Source organism: Ornithodoros turicata, chromosome 3 (genome assembly GCF_037126465.1).
Source record: "Ornithodoros turicata isolate Travis chromosome 3, ASM3712646v1, whole genome shotgun sequence".
Classification (NCBI taxonomy): Eukaryota; Metazoa; Arthropoda; class Arachnida; order Ixodida; family Argasidae; genus Ornithodoros; species Ornithodoros turicata.
In genome coordinates this window covers 5,519,558-5,537,996 of record NC_088203.1, presented here as the reverse complement: position 1 = coordinate 5,537,996, position 18,439 = coordinate 5,519,558, and the positions used below count along the sequence as shown (strand labels likewise).

The window sequence follows — 18,439 nt, the reverse complement described above, 5'->3', positions numbered from 1 at the left end:
TTATAGTTCGGGAATACGGGGGTGAGTTAGCGGGTTTTATCCCTTTTAATGAGTCTCCCAATTCTTCCTCCCTCTTCCTCGGAAGCCCACAAAATGCCAGAAAAACTCCATTAAAGTTTAAAATTCCACTTTGAATACAGTTTCCTTTTTTCTTTCCCGTAGCCTTCATCCCGTATCCACTAGTATACGGAGCCATACTGGACTCCTCCTGTATGATATGGGAGGACAAATGTGGTAACCGTGGCAACTGCTGGGTTTACGACATCGAAAAGCTGCGCTACATGCTCCATCTGGTCACCATAGGCTTCCTGGCATTTGGAAGCATATGCTACATCGGCGTCACCTGCTTCAGCAAAAGGATCGTCAACTTTTATGAGGACGACTTCGCAGAGTCCACTGATGACAACGACGCGGCGTCAAAAGTGACTGAAGCTGTGTCCGTGGACAGTGTGAAACAGAGCATGGAAAGTGTGCACTTTTGAAAGTGTTTTGTGCGACACGTCAGCGACAGAGAGATGTACGACTAGTCTGACAGCAAAGCTCGTCAAGCAAGGACACCGTGCGCGCTCCAAGTGGCCCGGTGCACGTTCTCCATCAACGTAGCTGACCACATTAGAATAAGACCTGCGCTGTGGTGGCAGTAGAGGCAGGGGCGGATCTAGGATTTTTCTGAGGGGTGGGGGTGGGGGTCGCTATGGACAAGTGCCAGGTGCAATGCTGGGATTGGTCCATTGAACCCTATGTTCAAGTCTGGAATTGAGGGGGGGTGTCAGGACATCCGGAACCCCGTCCCCCCCTCTAAATCCGCCCCCGAGTAGAACACCAATCAATGGAACTATAGCACTCATTTGCAGAGATGCACGGACAGACACTGCAGTAAAAATTGCCGAGATTACTGACCATTATGGCGCATGGTCGTAACAGGTAATGCCACAACAAAGGAACACGAGTAAGACATAATGACACAGAATTTTGTGGGCAAACTTGACACTTTTTGAAGCTGCGGTTTTCAAAAATGAGCGGCGACAAAAATTTATAAGCTTTGCAGGTGACACTTTGCTGATGACTTTCGTGAACTGGAAAGAGGTGGGTGCCGCAATCAGGACCTGTGCAGGCGATTGAGTTAGTGTTTAGTGACTCGACAGCAAACTTGTGTAAGTGATGTCACTCATGCATACAAACTGTAGCTCACCGTCAAAACAAGGAAAAACAAAACTAGAGCCAACTGATGGTGTAAATTGGTGACAACGTCGCAACAAACACTAACACAAGTGCCTTCTGTTTGACATTTGCATATTTCCTGCAGACCGTATAATCGTTTTTCTGGAGACAAGCGATTTACCGTCAAGAACAACCCTGTCGTGATTACAAAGCATTAGCGAAAAGTGATGCACGTGATGCCCTTCTTATCTCTGAGCACTGCCCGTAGAAGCGTGAAGCCAACTTTAGAAGTCTGTGATCCTCGGGACCGAGCGCCCTCTGTGGGCGTGTTTGTGCAACTGTGAATCGTCTGTGACAATGCTACACGTGCTCATTTACAAAGTGAAAAAATGTAGCATGTTTTGCTTACAATATTATATATTTTAATGTACATCTTTCACGATAATTCATCATCCAAAACATGTACGACGTTCCGCGGAATGCCAGCTACAAAAATGTGCAGCACCACATCAATGCGCTGTGTGGAAATGCTTGCAAGTCATTGCTACCGATGATTCAATATAAATGTACCCTGTTACATCATACAGAAAAGTACCAGGTAAGCTCACTTGTAACAAAAAGAAAAACAAACATCCCCTCTTCAGCATGCTGAGGGTCAGACACTGCCAGACTCATCCATGACCAGTATCTGTTTTGCGCCAGTGAAAGCTTCCATAGATTTCCTCACAGCTTCCTGGAAATTGTCCAGCGGCACAGTGTTGTGCGCAGGGGGCCGCAACTTCCCGTCTAGGGCGATCCGAGTCAGAAAGTCGTACATTTCGTCGTCCACCTTCGTCATCGAGTGCAGCTTCGCCCAGTGGGTTCGCCAGAACCCCACGGCCTTCAGGTTCTTGAAGATGAGGGCAGCCACGGACACCGTGAGGGGCTGGCGCGACATTCCGCCGTACGTGACGATGGTGGCGTCGTTCGCCAGGTGGCGCATCATGTCCGACGTGGCCTTGCCGCCGACGCAGTTCAGGCCCAGTCTCGGTGGGGGCACTGCCGAGAGGACGTTTTTCATGACGTCCGTCCTGTTACGGGGAAGGGATGGTGAGCGGCGATCGAAATTTGTGCAACGTGTACCGCTACGAGGGATTTTATTTTATTTTATTTGGTCATTTCTTCGAGGTAAAAGGTCACAAAAACTGAGTGGTCCCTTAGCAGAAGCTAGTGATGCGTCCACTAAAGATGTTCATCAATGACATTGGCAACAGTGACAGCAAAAAAGAAAGAAAGAAAGACGTAACCACAGCACGTAACCACAAAATACAGTCACTGTAAAATAGAGCGACTATTGGTTGTAATCGGCATATTACGGATTTACCATATATGTACTCGATCCTCCGACAGAATGAAGTCCTGTAATGATTTTGAGAACAGCTGGGTGTTTCTTACTTCTATCGGCAACTGGTTCCAAATGCGCACTCCCAAATGCTGAAGAGTCCTGGTACCATAGACATTATTTGCACTTGAAATGATAAGCTTTTTACCTGTTTGCATCCTAGTTGGTCTGCGCGGTTGCTGCAGGCTGGAGACGTCATTTAGAATGTTATTTCCGATTACGTTTTTCATTATTTGAGCCAAACAGCATGGAAATCTTATCTTATCCAAGTCTTTAAAAACTCTAAAGATGAGGAAAGAACGTACCGGAGGTCCTCTTCCGTTACGACATGGTCTGCGCCAAGAGCCTGGAGAGACTTCTTCAGCTCTTCCAGGTTAGGTCTGTTCCTCACAACATTGATAGACTTGAGGCCCATGCACTTGCCAATCTGAATGGCAGCCTGTCCGACTCCACTGTTTGCACCATTTTGTATAAACGTGTCCCCAGGCTCGAGCTTCACAAAGTCCGATAACATTCGGTACGCCGTGGGCGGGTTTACGGTGAGTGTTGCTGCCGTCACGAGGCCCAGCTTGTCGGAGATCTAGAAGACGTACCATTGATTGAGGGTTGTAGAGAAATCGTGACATCAGATACAATGTTACATGTTAAGGTGAGTAAAATATAGCTGGTACCTTACGGAACTTTTTGTGGTTCGCAACTCCATGTTGTCTCCACGTTCCCATTTTGTCTCCGGGCATTAACACCCAATTTCCTGCGCTTAGATTTTTTACATTACTTCCAACCTAGAACGAAAAGAACTAAGTTATTATAGCACAGTTTGGTTGGTAGTACTATAATGATACAAGTTATAAACTTTCTGTACCAAAGTATTGCACATACCTCCGTAACTTGAGCAACCCCTTCAAGGCCTGCGATTGCGGGAAGCTTGGGCTTCACTCCGTAGGTACCCTGAATTATATTTATATCGGCAGGATTTATGGGTGCCGCAAGCACTTTCACACCGACATCCTCCGGTCCAACTTTCTCCCTCTCCACTTCAACTTTCTGCAGCACTTTGTTTGGATCGCCAAACTCCGTGTACTGAATCGCGTAGCTTTTCCTCCTAACATTACCACTGTAAGCTGCGTTACAAATCGGCGAGCAAAGCCCAACTTGAGACCGAAAGCAGAAGACTCTCTCGCAGAAACCCGCACGAACCACGGCGGCCATATTTGCGTCAATGTTGGTGATCCACACTGAGTTTGTGCTACATACAGCCTGAAAACAGAGAAATATTCACACTTCCGCCATCTGCGACATCACTTTCGCGGCACGTTTCGATAATTCGAAAACTGTAAAGTGAACTTTTTGACGTCATAGCCACAACAACAGCAACAGAAACGACTGTTTCTTTGTTCTTACACTCATCATCATCATTGTTGTTTACAAACAGATGTCGACACATCGTCGGTTGGCATTCGGGATGCTGCAGCATCTCGAAATTTAAGAGGAGGCCATCACAGTTCAGGAGAGGATCGTAATGATGTTTTCGTCTCGCAACTCGTAACTGTGCCGTTGCTGCATTGCGCCTTCCCAGTGCAAGAGTTCTGCCGTTCTATTGCATGATTGAGAACACGCAATCCTCGGAGTAAGTTGACACTAGAGTTGTTGCTGCAGATGTCGGGCGAAATGAACACGTTCGTGCCCGGAGGTGCTGTTGTGCCGGCGTCCAAAGTGGAACTGGGCATTTCGTGCAGGTAAGACCTCTTTATACATGGTGGAACGCACGAGTTATTTGCATCTTTTCCCGTGCCTTTTCCAGAAATCTGAGGAACTTGGACTACACGTCCAAGTCCGACCCAATGTGTGTTGTGTTCATGATGGACATCAAAAACAATCAATACAGAGAGGTGAGCGAACCGCGCATATAAGAGAAGGCATATAATGAGAAGTTACGGACATTCCTGACATTCCCCATTTTTTCAAGGTTGGTCGCACAGAAGTGATCAAGGACTGCCTGAATCCGGATTTCGTCACCAGGATCGTGCTGGACTACTACTTCGAAGAAAGTCAGCGAATGCGATTTGACGTGTAAGCAGAAGATTACGAATACGGGATTTACGTTGCTTGAAAAAACAAAAAAAAAAAACAAAACAAAAAAAAAACGAATATTTTACAGGTATGACGTGGATTCCAAAAGCACACGGCTCGCAGACCATGTAAGGTTGAATTGTTAACGGAGTAACAGTTAATCAATACGGCTGCACAAACATTCAGATTTTTCGAACACAAGTGCAAATTACTGTGTATTCATTCATATTACAAATTCAATATGGAATTCTATATCTGAATTTTATTTACAAGCAATTTCGCTTTCAAAGTGAATATATTGTTTGGATGCCACAACACACTGTACACAACAAAATAAGTACTGCATCACGTGAAGTACCATATGTGCATATATAACGGACATGTGGTGTATGCCCATACATGGGCCGTACATGTCCAGTTGGTTACATCCTTATTTACTTCGTATTTTTTTCAGTTATGTAACTGTTTGCTTCGGTTTTGAAATGACTAAATTTGTGCAGCCTTATTAGTCAGTTATGGCAGCAGTACTGCCACAAATAATGTCACGAGATAATGTCACTGCAGGACTTTCTCGGACAAATGGAGTGCTCACTAGGAGAAGTTGTATCTGTCCAGGGCACCAGTTTCACAAGACCACTTAGGTAAGCATGTGCCATAAATGCAAAATCTAATCTTCGGTACTACGTAGTATTCTCTAAAAAAGTCTTCCACACAGTCTGTATGTAACGTAAAGTGTCTTTAGTTGTCGTTGATGTCCAAAAATGTGTCGCAAGATCTACAGACTTCAGTTTAATTTACTTCAACAAGTAATTGTTACATCCGCAGGGACCATGCAAACCGAAACTTGGGGACCATCACTGGTAAGTTCTACGAGTTCAGCTGTCCAACCTTATTAGTCGCGTTAATTATCCGCCAATTCTCATTACAGTCATTGCTGAGGAAGTCAGCTCATGCAAGGTTAGTAGCACAGAAATGTGCATAACTACTACTGGTACTGGTTTGGACAAAAGCTTGCAGAACACAGCTCTGGCGTACTTCTCTGCCGCAGCAGCACCCTGATAGCTTATCAGCAAGAGGTCGAATGAGAAACGTGTGACCAGCTATTCTATCCGTCCTTCAGTATGTTTATCTGCTCCTATTTTCTGCTAGGGTGTCTCTCCAATGGAGAGATCCACACCCCGGTGTTCCTTAGACTTTTGTCCAAAGATGCACAACAAACGTACATAGCTACCAAGGTATTTTCCCACCATTCCTGAAAGCTATTTCTCCAGCTATTTCTCCCGCAGCTCTAGCCGCAACCTGTCAATCACGCGGCTCCTTCTTTCAAGGGCAACCAATCTGGAAGACTTCGAGGTGTCAGTTATTTGCAGCAGCAGTACGCGGGACAATGAAATTTCCCGGTCCGGTGGAAATTATTCAAAATTATGGAAGTCGCAACGGATTAACGAGCGGAAGTCGCAGTACAACTGGACGAAAATGATGCCAATGATGTTTTTTCGCGCCATCTGGTGAGCTCGGCGACCACTACGACATTCTGAGTTGCTCACCGTATGAGAGGAACCTATTTGGTGCAAATTCGGTTGCGCGCAACTGTAATGAGAACCGATTTGCATCGTGTGAATCAACCCTAAGTGAAAAAAAGTCCACAGACATTCCTCAGCCTGCAGACACCCTTCCACTGGTAGCCAAAGTCCCTCCGGCCGCTCCCATTAACAGACATTTAACATTCTGATGACGTTCTGACTACGTTCTGAGTGACGTTTTCTACGATTTCCACAGAGGGAATTCTAGAATACTCTCAAGATCAGTCTTCTGTCTCTTGCATTGCATTACATCGAATTGCACAGAAGCTTCTCCACTAACTCGCGTCACATTTTCGGCGTTATTGTCGGTACGAGGAATGCTGTTTCGTTTCTCGTTCATCACCGACAATACAGACAGTACAGTGCTGTTTCGCTGTAGTTTCGGAATCGATCGGGACAACGCGACACTCCCTTTTAATACTAACCGTTTAATACTAGTTCAACAGGTCATTCGTGAAGCAGACATGTTTTACTGTGGTAACATCTTTTCTTTGCGCTTTCCACGTAGCAAGTGATAACGATGCAGTGGCAAGCCAGGAAGCTGGACAAAAAAGACTTTTTCGGAAAATCCGACCCATTCCTTGTTTTCTACAAGTGTAACGAAGATGGCAGGTATGGCATACCAGTTAAATTAATTCCCATTCGCATTATGCCATTTTGTTTCATTGTGACAACGTGTCCGCAGTTTCTCAGCTGTATGGAGAACGGAACCAGTCATGAAAAATCTCAATCCGACCTGGCAGCCGTTCAGCATCAAGAACAGCGTCCTCTGTGGTGCCGACATGGACAGAAACATCAAGGTGGAATGCTACGACTGGGATAGCGACGGAGGGTACGTGCGTCGTCTGCTGTCTTGTGAATATGACGCTCGCTTTGTCCGAGAGACGTGATGGTAATTTGTGAACTCTGTCTCTTTCTTTTCAGTAGCCATGACTTCATTGGAGCATTTTCCTGTACCTTGAGACAGCTTCAGAAAGGCCCCTGTTCTGAGAATGTCTTTGAGGTGAGTCTTGCACGTATACAGTCGCCGACCGATTTTTCGGACATGCTCGATTATTCGGCCTCGTTCGCAGCAACGGCCGCGGGCCCCATAGAGATGATGTATAAGAACGTCCAAAATTTCGGACGTCGTGCAGCTCCGTCGCTCGATATTTCGGACTCTGTTTGCCCAACCCACGAATTTCTCTCATGGGGTGACGGAAAACATTGGTATCATCTGAAATTCGTATCAAAAGAAATCAACCAACTAGAATATTGAAGAAAAAAAAAGGCAGTGATGATTGTTGATTTTCCATTCCTCTGAGTAGAAGAGGTCTGTCATAGCACTTTTGCGTCTTCGTTTTTGGCCAACGGCCCAGTACGTGCTGTCCGCCCGCGAGTCGCGCGACAGCGCTGTAAAGCGAGCTTCACCTAAAGCACGCATGCGTTAGGTGAAGCCGACTTGCGGACTTGATGACTGCGGTGCCTCTGTCAGTGTACTGACAGTGACGAAATGTCGCTTCGGGAAATAAAAGCTGATGTTATCAGGCAGAGCTGGAAGGGCGTTAGGAAAGCATCAACAAATTTTTCCAGCCTACTAGGGCTTAGTAAAGTTTATTTTGAAGCAAAATTCGTTTTTTCGGACTGCTCGATTATTCGGACTCTTGCGTGATCCCCGCCGAGTCCGAAAAACCGGACGGCGACTGTAAATAAGGTAAACGGGACAAGACTTTAAGCAAAACATTTTCGACAACGTTAAGTTGAGGGGACAACGCTTGAGACAGTGCTCCATTCGTCAAGCAGTTCATGAGGAGCCACCACACAAAATTCAAAGTACTTGCATCTTATGCCATAAAGGAATGAGCACCATGCAAGACAATACATGGTCAGTTGAAATATGGGAGTCATAAAAAAAAAGCCAGTCTTTCAGCCTCAGAGCAGTTACTTTTCATCGTGAATACATGGTGTTGTGTGTCAGCATTGACAACGACAGCTTATTCTTTTTCAGTGCATAAACCCCAAGAAAGCCAGCAAGAAAGGATACAAAAACTCTGGGACTGTAAGGGCATATACGATACCTGCTACATGATTGCATTACGTACTAATAAATGTAAAATAATAGCTGTATGTAATGAACGGATATCCGTCTTTGTTACTTTAACGTCAACTACGATTACAAGTCCGTTTGTTCTCTCCGAAGGTAATACTCATGAGCTGTGCCATCGTAGAACAGCCCACTTTTCTGGACTACATTCAGGGAGGGTAAGTTGTCATTCTTTGGGTCACATAATAACAGTGTTTGAAAAATGTATGAGGTGACAGAAAGGGACACTTACGTTCACTGCCATAGATGCTTTGAGCCTCAAAAGAATGAAGAAGCAGGTCACCTGTTTGAAAGATACAAATGCTCAAAGGGGTGCTCTCACATAATTCAGTCAAGCCCAAAACCAAACTGTCTTGGGTAATAACTAAGTTGCAATACCTGGTAGTTGTAACTAGCCAGCAGTTTTTGGTGAAACTTGCTGTAAAATGCAGTGATGGCCACTAACTACTTCTACAGTAGTTTAACTACTAACTACTTCAGATGGAGTAGTTTAGCTAGTAGTTCAACTACTTTTCAGGGGAGGTAGTTAAAACTACTCCTTTAACTACCGCAATATATTTTAACTACATCTATAACTACTTAACGGTGTCCATCAACACCAATCCCATTCTATAGTGTTCTTGGACACCTAAATATCAATCACATGCAGCAATAAAAGTGAAGATTTGGTACATATGCACGGCACAATCACTCTGCACCTCCGTTCTCATCAAACAAGTAGCTTGAGGTAAAAGTCGGAACCACAATCGTGCAATAAAGCTTGCGGCAAAATCGGAAGTAGTTGGCGCCTGCAGTAACCCAACTACTGTAGTTAACTACTCGAAATAGTAGTTTAACTAGTAGTTGCCACCACATTTATACAAGTAGTTGATAAGTACTTTTTAACTACAGTCAGGTAGTTTAACTACATGTAGTTAACTACTGGCCATCACTGGTGTATACGCAAAAAGTTATTTTCACACAGGGAACTTTACTTTAACAAAGTCTTCTACAACTTTTCTATCTGCAAACACAGTTTCTTTTACGAATGCTTCGATTGAGGACCCGCCGGCTATGCGTGAAGCAGGTCCCCCAAGGTCGCCATTTTCCCATGTATTTGTTCCTGTCCCGATGCGTGCAATGCCGGATGCCGCCTTTAGATACCCCATTGTTACCAGACGTTGGCTTAAGTTGGATTCTAGCACGCTAAAGATCCAGTTGAAGCACAATCCAAGCCAGGCCAAGTCACCGAAGGAGAAATGTCGACTGCGCCTGCGGCGTCTAGTACGACAGGTACACTATGTGATGCACGCAGCCGTGCACTAGATCCTTCCGATCGCTCAACACGTTTAAAAACGGGACCAAAAAGTGAAACACGACACAAAAAGTTGTTATACACGTTTTATTTGGACATATAAAGACTAGATTCATTCGCAGAAACAACAAAAACATTTTGCCGCTAAACTTAGCGCGCTGAAGTGATCCGGAACGGCAACAGTGGGGTATCTAGTGGCAGCCTTCTTCGTTGCACGCTTTTCCGAGGTGAGTTTGGGGGACCTGGCGTGAAGCAAACTAAAAACACGTCCTCTTCCCCAGCACCCAGCTCCACTTCACGGTCGCCGTGGACTTCACCGCGTCCAACGGAGATCCCCGAACACCCAATTCCCTGCACTACATGGATCCCAGCCGCCCCAACCCGTACGTGCTGGCGATTCACGCCGTCGGAGGAATCATACAGGACTACGACGCCGACAAAATGTTCCCCTCGCTGGGATTCGGGGCCAGACTGCCTCCCGGTGGAATGGTCTCGCACGAGTTCTTTTTGGTAAGAATATAGTTGGTTGGAATACTGTATAAGTAGTAATTTTCGCGAGGACCTATTTTTCGCGAAATTTGCGAACGCCCTTTTTTCGCGAATTTAAAGTCCCGCGAAATATTCGAACCAATGACAGAAAAATACGTGTACGAAATATATAAGAAATTTGACCCAGGACGCGGAGGCAACTTATGCACACGTGGTTTCTTACGCTATTACACTGCATTGTCTTGCAAAGTGCTCTGTTCGCCGCTGCAAATGGAGACAGTAGTCCCGCCTTCCCGTACGAATCCCGCGGAGATGTAGGGGTCCCGTGACTCCAGTTGCTTGTAAGCCTGGATCATCCAGCAAGCGTGTATACACTCTGTCACGCGCCGAGTAATTGTATTTCTAAAAGTTGTCGCATCACTATCGAGCGCCAATCGCACCTGCTCGATGCGATGACAAGAATGGCGGGAGACAGGGCAGTTCGGGCAATGGCAGAGATACAAGTCGAGTAGGACCCCTAATCGCAGCCCTTTCAGTGAGAACTGCTCAAAAGGAAGACAAACTGAACGAGTTGCCCAGTTGTGATACCTTTTATTAGCTACTTCCAGGAAGTTCAAGGTGGAGTCGCACCGCGGTACCGCAAATTTAAGGTTCCGTGAATAATTGTCTCATCCTGGCTTCTCAAAAATTCGCGAATTATTGAGCCCGTGAATTTAACCACTTATACAGTATAGTATAGCGTGAAGCGAGCTGATTTTCATGCAGTTAATTTGGGACTTAAATTTTGAATTCTAATAATCGGTGCACCATCTGCCATGCACCGTAAGGAGGAACTTTCAACAATTTTGGTAGCTATGTTCAACAGGACAGGGCATTATAGGTCAATAGCTTTCATATAAAGCAAGAAAGCACTGTTGAAGATAGTAAAGGAGGCCCGGCCTATCGTGCTTAATTATTTGCGCTGAATTCCTATTCCCGATGAAGCGCGAACGTGGAAGTGACCTTTGGTGCGTTAAATAAAATAAGAAAATGTAAGTAAGTACATGAAGTATTGTAAGCATGTAAACACTGTAAAGTATATTGAGTGTTTGACGACAAAGTTTTCAGTAAAATATTAGTCGAGTGAATGAGAATGATGTTCAGCTCAGCCGAACATACAGTGCGAAGTGTATGAACACCACCGTTAACTCGTGGTGGCCTACCTAACTCAAGGTCGCAGGATGACTTCTGAGACAGGAGAAACGTGAAGAGGTTTTGTGGCATGTGTTAAAGGACTTCAGGTGATAAAAAAAATTGTCTCCACTGGCTTTGCACATAAACAGGTCTATAGTACAACTTGTTTTACACTGTCACATCAAAAAATCATATTTGTTAGCTTGCACTATAAATTTGGGGCAAATAAAATATTTAAGTTAAATTCACTAGAAATCTAGGAGAGTCGTTATGTGGTACAAGCTAATGAGCTCTGTGATACAAGAAGCATTGAAATTTGGGAAATGCAATGTTGGATGTCACACATAATTTAACACTTGTTCACTTCCTGGTGTTTGTAGATGCCCTTATCTTATCTTAGATCTTATCTTATCAGATCTTATCTTATCAGATCTTATCTTATCAGATCTTATCTTATCAGATCTTATCTTATCAGATCTTATCTTATCAGATCTTATCTTTTGTAGAACGGCAGCACCGACAACCCATACTGTGCTGGAGTGGAGGGCATCCTAGAAGCCTATCGGAAGACGCTGTTCTCGGTGCAACTTTACGGACCTACAAACTTCTCTCCCGTCATTAATCACGTGGCTCAGTACGTAGTGGCTCTGCTTCTTCTAATTCACAGTCAACACAACCTATTCATCTGCTCAAACTCTACCGTAACCCATGGCAACAACAATTCAGTCCGTTTTTAATCCTGAGGTGCAGCTGCATATACCTCCCATAGCTATTTGACAATTAATTTATACCAGCAATCCAAGTTATTTGTAAAATTATGTTTAGCTAGCTTCAGATGATAAAGCAAATTCACCCGAGAAACGGGAAAACTATTACAGAACCGGGTGAACAATATACAGTGCCGAAACTGAAGATCTCAGACCTGGCACCATCAATTACCATTCTTTAATTCAAAGAAGCACCTACAAAACCCATTTTAGAATGAGTTTCTGTTGTGTCCTCAGCAGAGCACTTTTCAGGCCTGCTCGTACCTAGGGTTGCCACCAGGCCGGTATTATACCGGCATGGCCGCTCATTTGCTCGCTCTGCCGGTTGCTGGTAGGGAGGTGATGCCGGCAACCTTTTGCCGGTATTTGTGGCTCGAGACCTTTCATATGGGCTTTTGCGGGGTTTTCCCTTCAGCATTCCACTACAGCTTGAATAAATCTGGAGCATAGACCCAACTCCACAGTCACCAGTTCTTTCCTTAGTTATTCACCATTACATATTACATATTAGATATTCACTTATTAGTTAGTCACCAGTTATTTATTATTATTATTATTATTATTACACACAGGAACATATGTTTCCTCGTATTATCTTGAGCTCTCTCTCTCGTTTTCTGTGTGTGCTCTTCCACCCCTCACCCACTTCCCTTTCCCACTTTCCCTCTATTCTACCTCCTCTCCCTCAGCCGTTTTTTTTTTTTTTCACTGCGAAAGGTGGCCACCCTACCCGTACCAACCCCTTCTGATATAAAACAAGTGTAACTGTTTGTCTAACGGTCAAACACGGGCGGAATTCCGCTTAAAGTCCCGCTGTGGTTGTTCTTCCCGCAGGTTTGCATCATGTTACCAAGGCGACGGCTCGCAATACTTTGTGCTCCTGATCATCACGGATGGAGAGATCACGGATATGACCCAAACAAAGGCAGCAATCGTAAGAGCCGCGTCGCTTCCCATGTCAATCATCATTGTAGGGGTCGGAAACTCAGGCTTTGACGGTGAGGGACTTCCTAATATTTCTCGTTGAGTGTACCCAAGGTTTGCCTTCAAGTGTATGTTGACCATGGTAAGCAGACTGAGAACAAAGGTTGGTCATTTCAGCAATGAATGAATTGGATGGTGACTCGGTTCGAATTAGCTCGGGAGGAAAAGTGGCAGAAAGAGACATTGTGCAGGTAAGGGTCAGATTTGTGTCGTAATGTCATGTAAAATAGAAAACAGTGATGAGGTGTTAACTGAAGGGTGGACTGATGATGCGTTGACCGTATAGGTAACAGTTGCACAGAATCCTCACAAATGCTGTCTTGTCTAATAGCACATACTCGATTTCGTGTCCTAAATCACACAAAATAACAACAATACCAAATTAACTTTCATAAACCCTACATTGAATGTTGACATGTTATAGCCGACAACATCAGTGTTGATTTGACATTGAGTCGTGTAAGTCATTCAATTACAGGGTTACAGTAAACACACTTTCGCATTTCCTGGTATATACTGAGAACGATTTTAAAACAGGAAATAAAGAAGCGAGCGTGAGTCCAGAATTTAAAGAAAACGAGATTCTAGCTGCATTAATTCAAGCTCGTTGGAATCATCACGGCGAACATCCTGTAAGCCTAAACCCAGCTGTTCAGCTTGATCCTGTTTCACAGACTTTATATCGGGGATGTAGAGTTTGAACAGAATTGAATCCCACACAGAGTTTTGAAGGTACAAAGTGCTCAACTTCACTTACTAAGCAGGCCATTAATACCCCTGTCACACGGGCAGTCTTCAATGATCATTGAAACCAATGACCATTGAAAATGCGTGTAGTGACACCAAGCGTGTGACGTGTCAACTTCCCAAAGAGTATTGGATTCAATGTTCCCCGACAGGTTGACACGTTACACGCATTGTCAATGACGATTGGTTTCAATGACCATTGAAGACTGCCTGTGTGACAGGGGTATAACTCCTACAATTTAAATGCCTTACACAGTTTGTGGCCATGCGGGAATTCCTCGGACACAACAACTTCGTCGAAGACAAGGCGAGACTAGCCAAGGAGGTTCTTGCCGAGATTCCTCAACAACTCGTCAGCTACATGGTCAAGCGTGGGATTCGTCCTAAACCTCGCCCGCAGCAGGCACCTTTCCAGGCCGGTCAACAGGGCTCCGACTTCGGAGCTACGGCGCCACCTACATGATAACTCTACTGCCTCTTCCACGCTTAACGCTTTTGCGGCTACGCAGTGCAGCGCTTCTAAACAGGGTTCTAGAATCGCAAAGGCCGTCGGACGTCGGTTGGTTGCGGCATTATCCGACTCTTCAGAATTTTATGCTTTTAATGGGGGGGGGGGGGGGGGGGGTACGCCGTTGGAGGGTGATACTCAAAAACAGGAGGTATAGCATCATTTTGTGTACGCGCGTACGTTACTACTGCCTGTCTAACTGTATGTCACTTCGGAACGGCTCCTTCAAGGTCATGTCTTCACAGTAGAAAGAGCTTCGCTAAGCTGCGGAGCTCTTTCAACGCAGTCTGGGGAAGCGATGACATGACCTCTTAGTGGGTTGTTCACAGCAGAGGAAGGTGAAGAAAGCAACCAGCGTCCAGAACAGTAATGATATGCAGGAGTAATGATATGCAACGGTGAAGCCTTCTTTAATATTCACAAGCTTTCATGTAGTAGTCTCCATTTCTTCGGGTGTCAAATGTTTGTACAAGTTGTACAAGTTGCACAAATATATACAAGGAAGGTCTCATGTGAACAGTAAATGGCGAGAGGGAAAGAGAGGAAGGGAGAGAGGAAAAAAAACATTTACAAACATTCTACATTCCCCCTCTCTTTTTTTCTCTCTCTCTGTCTCTTTTTCCCTCTCGCCATTTACTGTTCACGTGGGACCTTCCTTGTATATATTTGTGCAACTTGTACAAACGTTTTGCACCTGAAAAAATGTAGACCACTACATGAAAGCTTGTGAATTTTAAAGAAGGCATCACCGCTGGACTTCCTGGGTTGTTCAGAGAAAGGATGCAGTTCAGCTTGGCTGAGACGATGGCATCTGTGACAAACATTTTTTTTTAAGCTGCCTGACATGATAAATGGTTTTGCAAAAGACGAAAATTTTTTACCATGTGCATCGATGCTGAGCACTCATGTTGTAAAACACATTTTAGAATATTTTAGCAGCATGACCACATCCGCATTTAGCCAACGGTTTCATACGCAGCAATGCTTCGTTTGATGTTGCAGCAGCATTGACTACAAATCCATTCCATGCCTTTGTCAGAGGTCACGTACTTACAAAAATCAATGCGCGTGTGTTCACAGATTTGCAACTCAGCATTAGGACACACAGAAAAGTTTGTTCATTATCTTTTTTTTTTTTCCTGAATGCTATGGCGTGCAGTACAATACGTGCGTCATGTAATCGGTTACAGTTATCAGTGTCACAACTGCAAGGAGAACCCAACGCGTAGTCATAATCATTAACACATGTACTAATCACCAACACATGTGATCAGAATAAGCATTTCAAGCTGAAACTTGCAGTATATGATGCACCATTGAATTTCTAGCCATCAGCAAAAGCATAACAGTTAATGTTACTTAGTCATTAATAACGTTGCATTGTGTGGCTGATTTGATTGATTCAATTTATTTCCATCCTTAAAATTTAACTGTCCAGCCACTATGTCACACTCAAAGTCATTACGTCGGACACGTGGAGCATGGTAATCATCAACCGTTGCATCAAAGTTACTGGGCCTTGGTAGCATCAGTGAGTAGGACTTGTATCAGCTTGCTCAACTGTATAGCTGGAGATAGTGAGGAACAAAACTCTAATCAAAGTGTAGATCTGTAAAGGGTTGAACAAAGTGCTAGGAACATTTTGTAGAAAAATACAGCCAGTGCAAATGACATAGTCCAGACTGTGCCAATGCTCCATGCACAACTCAAAGCATTTAAGTGTGTTCATTGTCTTGTAGCCGTCTATGTGCTTCTGTTATTTCTCCGCTTTTATTTTCCAGAAATTAATCTGTGAATACCAAGTGAACCCAGTATTTTCAAACGTTTGACGATGTTATCAAATTAAAAAATATATGACACTAACCTGCCATTTCACTTTACAAGGGCACAGTTACATTCTCGTGTGCATTATTTAATTACGTTTAAATAGTACCTCTCGCTGACAGTATTAATGCGTAGCGCAACACAGTTGTGTTGCCACGACGACAGAGGTTGTTGCATTTGTAACCGCAACATGTTTATCATAAAATTATGCATCTAGTGTTGTTCCTAAACATTATTACATCCCACGTTTGTCGAATGGACACTTACTGATGATAAATGTGTGAACCAACAGTAATTCTGCATCACAGCCTTAGCCAGTTGTTCCATTTCCCCTTCTTATTCCATTTGGTATGTATTGCTCACATTCCAAGTTTTCACATCTTGCAAGTGTCGTTTGGTGCAGTCACTTTCTCTAATAGCGTTTGGTGCTATGTGTTGCATATTTTAAGTGTTGAATATTTGCCCACCTGACTATTACATACTCCTACAGTCCCAAAACATAATGTCACCACATAATACGGTGAAGGTCAACCACTGCACAGAATGACACCGTCATTACTCTTCACGATTTGTGGAAAGTGTGGGGTGTACACCTTTTTGTGACGGTGAACATAACTGCGTGAGCATCACAAAAAGGCACCCCCCCCCCCCCCCAGCTTTTTAACCAATCACGAACGATGTCATTCCCGGTTTTGGTTGACGAAGAGCATGCTACGCGGTGAAGTTGAAGTGAACCAGAGATGTCATACGACCTCGTCTGACAACTGTGGAAACGCTCGTCGTCAAACGCCACACCCGTCCCTGCTCAGAGTATGAGCGTGTTTGATATTTCAGATGTTTTTTTTCTTTTTTTCTTTAACAGTTTTTTTTAACATTTTTATCCGAACTGAATCGTGAGGTGATGTCGTCCGTGTGATGTTAGTTGCGTGTCGAAGCGCCGTTATATTTTTTACCCATCCACTCGTGAGGTTCCATGATGTTCCGTGATGTCGTTTGTGCTACTTTGTGAAGTTTTCAATGAGTGTACATCATATATGGCTGAACTGAACAAAATTAAACGTGAATATTTCGAGATATCGTGAAATAGAAAGTGCTATATTTGTCTTGCTGGAATACCGTGCCAATGAAAGTCTACGCAAAATTTGCGATTTTGTCACACGTTTTGCAATAATCGAAACTATGCAGTGCATGACTGCTCGTCTAGTCATACAAAGAATTAGCAGAAAAATGTTAGTCAATATAGCGAAGAATACTTTACCGCAATCATTTCTAACAGATGGCTATTTTTGTGAGTTTTCTAACAAACAAGTATTTTTGGAAGTAGAAGTCCTGTAGCGCAAAATGGTAATATTAGTACCCGGTCCACAATCACAGTAAATTATCATCTCAACAGAAAACATGCTTGCTTTCCAGACCTTACAAATTTCCGCGGTATTATGATACTGACACTTCACACATGCTTGAGGCATACATCTACTGTGTTTTTTTCATGTTTGAATACGTCTTTACTGTGACTTGAATTGTGTTGTTTACCAGTTCATGCATCTTGTGTGTTCCACTCGGGTGATGATCTGTGGAATCCTGATGTGTTTGATAATACAGTCATTAACCGTTTCTCCGCTGCTTGTTGATTGTGTACGGCTTCAATAAAGTCTATCCCACGTTAATAAAACGTAGCATTTGCATCCATCTGAAGTATGAATTAACCTCTTTGTGCATCCAACATTTGTGTTTATGAGCACTACGCAGGGAACGTGCGGACAACGTGACCTGCCCGGAAAGGACAACGCATAATTCAAATGAGTTCCTGTTGGGGTATCTTATTTTGCCGGCTCAATAATTCTACTTGTAGCCGATGGTGGGAAAGCCTGTGGCTCTAACTACTGAGTCATGCGGAACTCGACCACCAACATTACGAACGAGAAAAGACGCACTGACAGCTGACACACCATAGCGCAGCGCAATACCCACAGCATTAATTTCATCTTTTTTATTGTTTTAGTTTGGTTTATTGTATAGTATAGTATTGTTTGGTTTGAACGGCATCTTTAGGAAAATGGCGCTTGACAATGGGTTGAACTAGTTGAAATGAACAAACGTAGTATGTATATTGTACCAGTACTGAAACTTACCTCAGTCGAAGTTGAGGTAATTTGCGGGGTAGTATTGTGCAAGAGACCACATGTTACACGCACACAGAATACGTAAGTAAATCGTAGCTGTTAAAATATTGTCGGCAGCGCTCCAACAATCATTACTGACTACAACACATTTCATCGAGGACGCGGGAAACAGACGTTGCCGCCGTCATCTGCGATCACGTGTCGTCTGCGATTCGATGGATTCGACGCCTAGATGGCGATACCGATGGGTCA

At 44.0% G+C, this 18,439-nt stretch overlaps 3 protein-coding genes across 7 annotated transcripts in view; 2 read left to right on the top strand and 1 right to left on the bottom strand.

Moving 5' to 3' along the window:
* The window catches only part of LOC135387874 (solute carrier organic anion transporter family member 74D-like), a 47,762-nt gene extending 46,169 nt beyond the window's left edge, over window positions 1-1,593 (top strand). For all 4 annotated transcript variants that reach the window (XM_064617065.1, XM_064617066.1, XM_064617064.1 and 1 more), the window contains one exon: window positions 163-1,593. In XM_064617065.1, coding sequence (XP_064473135.1) covers window positions 163-482 — 320 coding nt within the window. In that variant the 3' untranslated portion in view covers window positions 483-1,593. The remainder of the gene's footprint in view (window positions 1-162) is intronic.
* LOC135387879 (enoyl-[acyl-carrier-protein] reductase, mitochondrial-like) lies at window positions 1,561-18,379 on the bottom strand. Its single transcript, XM_064617072.1, has 6 exons — window positions 18,197-18,379; window positions 8,511-8,561; window positions 3,422-3,799; window positions 3,214-3,324; window positions 2,848-3,122; window positions 1,561-2,231 (listed from the first exon to the last, which is right to left on the bottom strand). Exons 2-6 carry the CDS (start codon window positions 8,520-8,522, stop codon window positions 1,817-1,819), a joined length of 1,191 nt encoding a protein of 396 aa, XP_064473142.1. The 5' UTR covers window positions 8,523-8,561; window positions 18,197-18,379; the 3' UTR covers window positions 1,561-1,816.
* Window positions 3,983-14,732, top strand: LOC135387876 (copine-8-like). Of its 2 annotated transcripts, none has more exons than XM_064617068.1 (17): window positions 3,983-4,278; window positions 4,344-4,431; window positions 4,509-4,612; window positions 4,701-4,740; window positions 5,177-5,253; window positions 5,438-5,472; window positions 5,541-5,569; window positions 6,704-6,807; window positions 6,881-7,027; window positions 7,123-7,198; window positions 8,183-8,233; window positions 8,375-8,436; window positions 9,854-10,082; window positions 11,741-11,868; window positions 12,836-12,999; window positions 13,103-13,176; window positions 13,989-14,732. In XM_064617068.1, exons 1-17 carry the CDS (start codon window positions 4,199-4,201, stop codon window positions 14,193-14,195), a joined length of 1,695 nt encoding a protein of 564 aa, XP_064473138.1. In that variant the 5' UTR covers window positions 3,983-4,198; the 3' UTR covers window positions 14,196-14,732. The 2 variants fall into 2 exon arrangements, with proteins under 2 accessions (XP_064473138.1, XP_064473137.1); XM_064617067.1 differs by having other exon boundaries at window positions 7,120-7,198.
* Window positions 18,380-18,439: the final 60 nt, after the last annotated feature.